At 34.6% G+C, this 10,327-nt stretch overlaps 1 protein-coding gene across 11 annotated transcripts in view; it reads right to left on the bottom strand.

Annotated features, from left to right (window-relative positions):
* Positions 1-7,783: 7,783 nt before the first annotated feature.
* The window catches only part of ERBIN (erbb2 interacting protein), a 128,911-nt gene continuing 126,367 nt past the window's right edge, over positions 7,784-10,327 (bottom strand). For all 11 annotated transcript variants that reach the window (XM_042940382.1, XM_042940390.1, XM_042940401.1 and 8 more), the window contains 2 exons: positions 10,067-10,141; positions 7,784-9,280 (listed from right to left, as the gene is read on the bottom strand). In XM_042940382.1, coding sequence (XP_042796316.1) covers positions 9,173-9,280; positions 10,067-10,141 — 183 coding nt within the window. In that variant the 3' untranslated portion in view covers positions 7,784-9,172. The remainder of the gene's footprint in view (positions 9,281-10,066; positions 10,142-10,327) is intronic.

The raw sequence follows: 10,327 nt of genomic DNA, 5'->3' as shown, positions 1-10,327 counted from the left end.
TTGTACTCCTAGGCATGAAATTTTCACACAGGTTCAAAAAATAACATGAATGAGGGTACTCACCACTGTGGTGTTTATGAAAGCAGGGAGTGAAGTAGAATAATCATAGGTATTCATCACTAGAAAAACTGCTGAGTCAAATGCAGTCAATTCACGCCTTTATATATACATGTATATACATTCGTGTAAAAAAATCTATTCTTGTAAAAAAAAATCTATACAGCCTATTGCATTTATTAAATAAGATACCAACACTATTTTTATAATCATTATTCACCCTATAAATTCCAACTTAGACTTTAGTATAAGAATTTAAAATTAACTAATTAATTAACCAAAGTTAACCAATTAATGGAGAGTTTCTTTTTTTTTTCCAAAGTACTCTAAACCCAACGTGAGGCTCACCCAACTGAGCCAGCCAGGCACCCCATGCATAATTTCTTTTAGAAAAAGTATAATCCTCACTTGTAGACATCATCTACTACTTTATATTCACTTTTGTTTTTTTACATCCTCATTCGTATTTATGATCAGCACTAATTTTTTTAACTTTTAATTAATTTTTTTACCATTTACTTTATTTTTTAATTTACATCCAAATTAGTTAGCATATAGTGGAACAATGATTTCAGGAGTATATTTCTTAATGCCCCTTGCCCATATAGGCCATCCCCCTCCCACAACCCCTCCAATAACCCTGCTTGTTCTCCATATTTAAGAGTCTCTTATGTTTTGTCCCTCTCCCTGTTTTTTATTTTTGCTTCCCTTCCCTTAGGTTCATCTGTTTTGTATCGTAAAATCCTCACATGAGTTAAGTCATATGATATTTGTCTTTCTCAATTTCACTTAGCATAATGCCCTCTAGTTCCATCCACGTAGTTGTGAATGGCAAGATTTCTTTCTTTTTGATTGTTGAGTAATACTCCATTATATATATATACATCATATATTTTTTAATTTTTTTAAATTTACATCCAAATTAGTTAGCATATAGTTCAACAATGATTTCAGGAGTAGATTCCTTAATGCCCCTTACCCATTTAGCCCATCCCCCCTCCCACAACCCCTCCAGTAAGCCTCTGTTTTCCATATTTAAGAGTCTCTTATGTTTTGTCCCCCTCCCTGTTTTTATATTATTTTTGTTTCCCTTCCCTTATGTTCATCTGTTTTGTCTCTGAAAGTCTTCATATGAGTGAAGTCATGATATTTGTCTTTCTCTGACTAATTTCGCTTAGCATAATACCCTCCAGTTCCATCCACGTAGTTGCAAATGGCAAGATTTCCTTCTTTTTGATTGCTGAGTAATACTCCATTGTGTGTGTGTGTGTGTGTGTGTGTGTGTGTGTGTGTGTGTATACCACTTCTTCTTTATCCATTCATCCATCGATGGATATTTGGGCTCTTTCCATACTTTGGCTATTGTTGATAGTGCTGGTATAAATATTGAGGTGCTTATGTCCTTTTGAAACAGCACACCTGTATCCTGTGGATAAATGCCTAGTAGTGCAATTGCTGGGTCGTAGGGTAGTTCTATTTTTAGCTTTTTGAGAAACCTCCATACTGTTTTCCAGAGTGGCTGCACCAGCTTGCATTCCCACCAACAGTGCAAAAGAGATCCTCTTTCTTTGCATCCTCGTCAACATCTGTTGTTGCCTGAGTTGTTAATGTTAGCCATTCTGACAGGTGCAAGGTGGTATCTCATTGTAGTTTTGATTTGTATTTCCCTGATGATGAGTGATGTGGAGCATTTTTTCATATGTCAGTTGGCCATCTGGATGTCTTCTTTGGAGAAGTATTTATTCATGTCTTTTGCCCATTTCTTCAATGGATTATTTGTTTTTTGGGTGTTGAGTTTGGTAAGTTCTCTATAGATTCTGGATACTAACTCTTTATCTGATATGTCATTTGCAAGTATCTTCTCCCATTCCGCTGGTTGCCTTTTAGTTTTGCTGATTGTTTCCTTTGCTGTGCAGAAGCTTTTTATTTTGATGAGGTCCCAATAGTTCATTTTTGCTTTTGTTTCCCTTGCCTTTGGAGATGTGTTGAGTGAAAAGTTGCTGCGGCCAAGATCAAAGAGGTTTTTGCCTGCTTTCTCAAGGATTTTGATGGCTTCCTTACTTTAGGTCTTTCATCCATTTTGAGTTTACTATTGTGTATGGTGTAAGAAAGCGGTCCAGGTTCACTTTTCTGTATGTCACTGTCCAGTTTTCCCAACACCATTTGCTGAAAAGACTGTCTTTATTCCACTGGATATTCTTTCCTGCTTTGTTGAAGATTAGTTGGCCATACGTTTGTGGGTCCATTTCTGGGTTCTCTATTCTGTTCCATTGATCTGAGTGTCTGTTTTTGTGCCAGTACCATACTGTCTTCATGATTACAACTTTGTAATACAGCTTGAAGTCCATGATCAGCACTAATTACACTACTTTAGCTCCACTACATCTGGTTTTGGTCATTATTTCTTGGACCTCAAATCTACTTTTGAGATTTCTCATGTTGTTCAAATATATTCCTTGGTACATGTTTTGGAGAGGCTCTGTGGGAGGTTAATTTTGACACCTTGATCTGAAAAATGTCCTTATTTTGCCCTCTGACTTGAACAACTTTACAAATTCTTGCATCCAAAGTGGGTGATTAAAGTTCTGATTTTGTTCACTTTGCAAGTTACTGCCTTCACATTGTGGTACGTAAGATGTTTCTTCTGGAACTTTTAAAAATGTTCCACATACCTGATCTGAAACTTCATATAGACATATCTGAAGTGTGTGCATGTTTATAGTTTTTGATTGGCCATGAATAGACCCATTTTGTCTGAGGACCCATGCTATGCTTCAGGTTTAGGACATTTTCTTGAGATGGTGTTTTTTTCTTGTGTATCCATACCCTTCTTTCTCCCTTTGAACTATTAGAATCATGTTGGAACACAAAACTTCTTTCACATCTCATTTCACACTATTTTGTGGTTAATTTGCATTACATTCCATAGAATCCAATTCCTAAGAACTTGGGAGATTTGCTCTTTAGGGGTATCCTTCTTAATCCTCAGCACAACTACTGAATTTGTGACAAATTCTACTTTGTATTATGAAGATACTTAAATGCTTCCCTAAGAGTTGATCTTGCAAATTCAATATACTCATTTACCCGGGAGAAGACACTATTTTAAAATTCTGGTTTCTTGGGGCACCTGAGTGGCTCAGTCAGTCGAGTCCAACTCTTGATTTCAGCTCAGGTCTTATCTCACGGTTCATGGATTTGAGCCCCACGTCAGGCTCTGCGATGGCAGCGTGGCACCTGCTTGGGATTCTCTCTCCCTCTCTCTGCCCCTCCCCGGCTTGTGCTGTGTCTCTTTCAAAATAAATAATTTTTTTTTTTTATTTCTTTAAATATTGGTACTCTTTGGGGACTCTCTTCATGGTGTTGCCCTTCTTTAAATGTTCAGTAAATGTTCTCATCTTAGTATAAACTTGTCTGAGAATGTTATTGGCTTACTGCAAACTATTTGCCCCAACGATAGGCAAAAGGAAGGATACAACACTGGGTAAGCCATGCTACCTCAAAATAGCCCATACTGGTTTTCGTTTCTAATATAATAACTCATTGCTCATGCCTTGAGCCATATATCACCTTTTGCCTACTCTTTGGTATTAAAAAGGTGATTATTATAAACAATTTCTAATGATGCAGTACCCCATTATCTAGAATTCTTTATCTTTTATGCTGTGTCTACTTTTGAAGCATCCCTGAGACCAAATTCACCTTTCATTGTAGAGTTCTCTGGTCCTTTCTGCCCTAGGATTTCAAAGAATTCCTTAAAATTTATGTAACAAGTGCTCTCCTTTATTTCCCCAAACTGTGGAGATGAAACAATACTTTTACCTATCATAGTATGAAATAATAGTCTTTTCTGTCACTTCTAGGGATGTGGATGGAAGGAGGAGCTTGAAGCATGCACCAGGGTACAACCTTGAACAATTAATTTACTTTCTGACAGCTAAGCCTGTACATGTTTCCTCCTATTCTTGGGAAAACGAAAGTGCTTTTGAAGGATGATTCAAATGTGAAAGATGTTTTAATATCCATTTTGGGATAGCATTAGTTCTGAGTATTAAGTTTTGCCTTCAGTGAAGATGAGACTTCCAATCATCCATCTTAAATATCCATGATCTCTGCATTTTCTTCCATTTCTTCAATGCTTATTTTTCTTTAGGTTTTCTGACAAGGAAGTTAGTTGGAAAGAACACATTAAAGAAAAAAGTGATCATTCTATTCTTTTTTTAAAGTTTTATTTATTTTTTTTTGGGGGGGGCAAGCAGGGGACAGGGAGAGAAACAGGGGAACAGAGGATCTGAAGTGGGCTCTAACTCACGAAGAGTGAGATCATGGCCCGAGTCACCCAGGCGCCCCAAAAAGAGATCCTTCTAGAGCTGTGGTTTGCAGGGAACAAAATTGGCTTGATTAGATTTAAGGAACATTGGTTCAGGAAAAATGTGTATAGACTTAACAATTTTTCATGGAAAATAATGAATCATGGCGGGGACAGGGACTATAATATTATAGTATGGACTTTTTCCTTTACTGGTGATATGTGAGCTTTTCATATTTCATTCTGTGATTGGATTAAGGGGCTGGTTAAGAAGCTACACGGCCACATGAAATCCCAAGGGAGATCATGTCTCTAATTGTTACATTTGAAAAGGCAATTATTATCAACAGGATTATTTCTTTTTCAGCCCTTTTCCCAACCATCCTATAGAAAGGTTTTAGAAATACCTTAAATTGTTGTCTAAAATAAAATGTGAGGAGATTCTACTGAGATCTTTTTTCCTAAAAATTTTTTCTCAGTTTAGAATGCAAATTGCTTCACAAAGAATGCATGGTTCTAAAATAAAGATGATAGCATTGTCTTAAAAATTTCCCCAAACTGTAATGGACTATGCCTACTACACCCTGGGATTAAAAATTCTGCAGAGGTAAAGAAACTGCAGCTTTAGGTATAAAATGGACAACTTTTTTGAACTATTAAGAAACAGGGGGTGGGCACTTGGCTGGCTCAGTCAGTAGAGCATGAGACTATTGATCTCAGCGTTGTGAGTTTGAGCCCTATGTTGGGCATGGAGCTGGAAGGAAGAAAGGAAGGGAGAGAGGAACAAAAGAAACAAAGGGAATCCCTAAAGGTTGGAGCAGGCTGCCCATACAATTTAGATTATTCTTTAAAAGAAAAGTGGTATCAGGGCACATGGGTGGCTCAGTCGGTTGAGCATCTGATTTCTTCAGCTCAGGTCATGATCTCACGGTTCATGAGTTCAAGTCCTGCATTGGGCTTGCTGCTGTCTGTGCAGGGCCTGATTCGGATCCTCTATGCCCCTGTCTCTCTGCCCCTCCCCTGCTCACATACTCTCTCTAAAAAACAAACATTAAAAAAATAAAAATAAAAGTGGTATCTTGTTGGCCCCTTGTACATCAATTACATGTATTCATTAATGCTTTTGATGAAACACAAAACTATTTTAATTTCAATGTCTATTTCATAAGAAATTTATTACTACACACCAAAAGAATAAGCTAATATGAATTTCAACAAAAGGAATGAAAAAAATACCCTTTCAAATAGATATGACTGGTCACCAATCTTGAACTGGAAAACATTTCCCATTCCAGGGGCTTCCTTTAGAAGTAAAAAAACAGTAGTTTAAAGTAAATTACATTTCCTCCATACCCAGAAATGCAAGGGTTTAAATAGCCAAAAAAACAACAAAAAACAAAAACAGATGTATATCTTTCTATGACAATTCTTCTCACCCTGAATTTCAAAAAATAAATCAAACAACTATAAACAGAATTAGTTTATTACCTATTCACTACGTTACTTCAAGCAATCTAAATATGCACAAAAAAATTTGTAATGTTTTATAAATGCTGACTGATAAAAATATTACATGGCTGCTAATGGGATTTCTTTTTAAGCACAACAAATTAATACTTAGAAGTTTAGTTCTGTTTATGGCAATGCTTGTGTTTAAAGAATTTTTGAAGTATATACACAACTTAAGTCCAAAGAGGTCAGAAAAATATTTACACAATAAATGTGTAGGAAATTTTAGAATTTCATGGATTTAGATGAACTGATGATTCTCTAATGCATCAGCATAAAACTTCGGTTTGTGTAAACAATTCTGTACAGAATATATTACTCTGAACATACAACTTTTAACAGTTTAAAATCTTAGGGTGGTCAATTTTAAAGTTTTTTTTTTTTTTTTTAACATTTATTTATTTTTGAGAGACAGAGAAATACAGATCATGAGCAGGGAAGGGGCAGAGAGAGAGGAAGACACAGAATCCGAAGCAGGCTCCAGGCTCCAAGCTGTCAGCACAGAGCCCGACGTGGGGATCAAACCCACAAACTGTGAGGTCATGACCCAATCCGAAGTCAGACGCTCAACCGACTGAGCCACCCAGGCACCTGTAGGGTGGTAAATTTTAAACGCTGTCACTAAAAATAAGACAGTTTTGGTTTTGATGGTTTGCTACATAATATTTAAATAAGGTCAGTTAAGGGTATGGGTTGTGACTACAAATTACTCAACAATATGTAAAATAAAAATGTTGTTTCCTCAGAATATTTAACCTTCTATTCAGATTTTGAAAACTTATCATTACCAAAACAAAAATTCTAACAAAGAGTTCTTACTTCATTTTAATTTTCCAATATTTTAGAAGAAAATTATGGCTATTAAGTGCAAAACATTTTTGCTATTTTTTTGTTATATACTGTACCATGTTACTCCTTTGTAACTAACTTTCTCACTGAACTTAGTGTTATAAGAGCAGTAAAAAATTTTTTTAATTAACAAGAGGAGAATAAAATACTAGTGCATTTAACACTTGCTGCACATGTAGTAAATCAGTATAATATGCAGACAATTAACTTAAGGTTCTTTGTGGCTTATTTCCTTTTCCAAAATTATAGTCCATGTATCTGATTCAAGATAAACTAGTTGAAAATGTCACGATTATACCTATTTCATGTATTCCTTATTAATAGTAGAATATGACTGAAAATTTGAGATCAACAAAAAAATAATGTGCCAAAATATTTTACAATAAAACTATGAATAAAGGGAGCATCGAGGCATGTGACTGAAAATTTGAGATCAACAAAAAATGACGTGCCAAAATATTTTACAATAAACTATGAATAAAGGGAACACTGAGGCTTGTCTTAAAGAAGCTGTTTGTCATTATTTTTTTTTAGAGATTACAACACACATACAATAAATGAATTTTATCAAAATACAGCACATTTCTTCTACTATATCCATAAAAATCAATTCCTATGTAAATAGTACTGAAAAACAACTAAAATGAGTTAAAATTTACAAAGAGTTGTTAAAGGGTTTCAATCAATATTAAAACTATACAGTACAATAACCAATTGATAACATCTTGAAAGAAGTGCAATATTTCAGTTCACATCTTTTCAAAATTACTGCCTATTTTCTCTGACTAGCAAGAAAACAACAAGTCCAACCTTTTTTGCAAAAATAATGTAAATTGCCATTTTTGCTAGTCCTATAAAAGTCTTAATTAAAACAAGGTTGAAGAACAAAGCATAACAGATTAAAAATTCCAAAATTATATTTCTTAGTAATTAAAAATGAATCGCAATAACTGAATATTGCTCTAATGAAAGGCTCCAGACTAGCCTTGACTAAAAACAGTTATTGGTCTTCTGTGGCACTTTTTTCTGGTCCAAATAACCATGCATTAATTCTTACCATTTCATGTTACTAAAATTTTATTTAATTACACAGACAGAACAAAAACAAATAAAATTAATGGTTTGGATAAACAAATTAATGACATCTATGAAATATTTGTTACACTAACGAGGAACAAAGGCAGCTGGTGGTAAAACACTATTCTATTACACTGATACACTTAGAAACCCTTTAAAGACTCTGAAGTGTCGAGTTCACATTTAATGTTACCTGTAGGAACAGCCCTTTATTTGAATACCGTGACACACTGGAAGGCCTCAGAGACCCATCCCTTTGCTCTACAACTCTCCACAGCAATTCTCTATCACTGTGCCAATTTCACAAACTTGCTTTGGTTTCCTAGCTCCATGCGTACTGTTTCCTTTTACTTTACCAAGGCAATGTGAGACCAAACAAGATCGAGAGACTTTCCTAAATATGCTTACGTTTTGTGTTACAGCAACACAATCTCAAAACTGGCCATTTTAGTTTCATTTGCTGCTTAAAATAAAAATTATAAATTAAGATTAAAACGGAGTACTAATTATAAAACATCACCATTTGCAAAAAAATCAAAGGATATCCATATCACAAGAAATGCATGGACAGGCATCTACAGTAGAGTTAAAAATTTCCTGTGACTAAAAAATTAAAAATTGAATCACCGGTAGCAAATGCATTGTCAATGGCTAGAACAAGAACAGATCCTGTAGAGCTCGTAAAATGCAATTATCGTCTTTTTTATTTCTTTAAAAAGACATTACATTTTTATTGCATTATTCTATTAATAAAAACACATTAACAGCTGTTTTTTTCAATCTTTGCTTCCAGATTTTTATAGGAATTGATGGTTTTAATCTGGCCTTGGAAAGTGAACCCACCAGCACCACCTTCACCTACTCACTCTTCAATTCAATATGCACATAGCAAAAACCAACACTTCAAATCTCTTGCCCACATTAAAAAAAAGTAGTTTCAGCAGAAAAACATTAATATGAGTTGAATAAAAATAAGGGCATAAAAGCTATGAGACAGAGAGCTCTGCCATCTGTCTCTGGGCTACAATCAAGGCTAACTAGAGCCTTGCACAGAGTTCAGTCATGTGTATGAAATCCAAAAATAAACCTACTATCTATACAAAAACAACATATGTTTGTTTTTGTAGCCTTGATTGCTATGTTTAAAAACCTAACAAGAAGTTTTATATGGTATGAATTCAACAGTCTCCCCTATATACTGTACAGTGGTTCTTTCCCTCTAACCACGAGTTCCATGATTTCATTAATGTACAAATTTGAACATAATTTTTGAGTTCTTCTTTACATATAAAAATAGTCAAAATATTAATTTCCCCTGCAAATATCTTCCAATAAATCTTGCTGCCTTCCCCCTCTTTTTGTCCACATTCCTTATGAGGAAACCTCTCGTACAATGATGAGCTCTACTGTGTTCTGGAAAGTTTTTAGCAAAGATACTGCTTGTCCATGTTCAATATTGATAAAACTGTAGCCATTGGCCTAGAAGAAAGAAGAAAAATATCTTTCAGAAAAACATTTAATAATAATGTATTTGCATCTGTGCACTTAAATTTCTGCTGGGTAGTCCACAAACCTGGCAGAAAATAAGAATTATTTTGGCAATTTAAAATAACATGTAGACTCCTGGGCCCTACCCCACATCTATGGAAATAAAATCTCTGAAGGTGGGACTCAGGAACCTCGTCTTCAGATGATTCTTATGTAGCAATCCAATGTTAGGAAGCACTTGTCTAAGACACAGTGTCAGACAGGTGTTATGTGTATGTGCTAATATATAAATGAGGCAACCGAGATGCAAGGATAGCAGAGGGCAAGGCCTACTCTTCATATTGCCTTGGGCCATCAATAAACACTACATTTCTTATAATTTAGGCCTAACATTTATTGAGGTCTTACTATATACCAGACACACAGTTCCAAGTGCTTCAAATGAACTAAATTCTTTAATTCTTGTAACAAAAAGATTCTTTCAACCTATTTTAAAGAAGTTAGTATTCCTAAACTTAAACAAAATGCTAGGAAATATCAAACATGTATTCAAAAATATCCATATGATTTTGCAACGTACAAGGAAGAAATATTTTAAATGATGAAAATAATAGAGAGTAGCTTATAAGAAATGCCACTGTTTTTCACCCACAAATATTTAATAATAAACTTCACAAAAGAGTTATTTTCAAAATCTGGCATTTAATAATTCCTTGATGAGGAAGATGTTATAAAGTGAAAAACTAAGAAAATAATAAAAAGATGTATCTTATTTACCTGAATAATTTTATCACCTGGCTGTAATAATTTTGATGCTGGTCCTTCAGGCTGTACCCTTGTTACAAATATACCCTTCAGCAACAACAAAAAAGATAAACATTTAATGGAAAACAGGATGCATAAATAACAGAGTAACAAGGAACAATTTTTCTTTAACAGTATGCAAACACTTGAATTACAGTACAATTTTTCTCCCGGTTTTCTCTGAATATTGTCACAGCCCAATGTTTTTTTTGGTGCTGATAATTCTGACTTGAG

Source organism: Panthera leo, chromosome A1 (assembly GCF_018350215.1).
Source record: "Panthera leo isolate Ple1 chromosome A1, P.leo_Ple1_pat1.1, whole genome shotgun sequence".
NCBI lineage: Eukaryota > Metazoa > Chordata > Mammalia > Carnivora > Felidae > Panthera > Panthera leo.
Note: the sequence above shows the minus strand (reverse complement) of the source record. Positions and strands in the feature narration are given on the sequence as shown.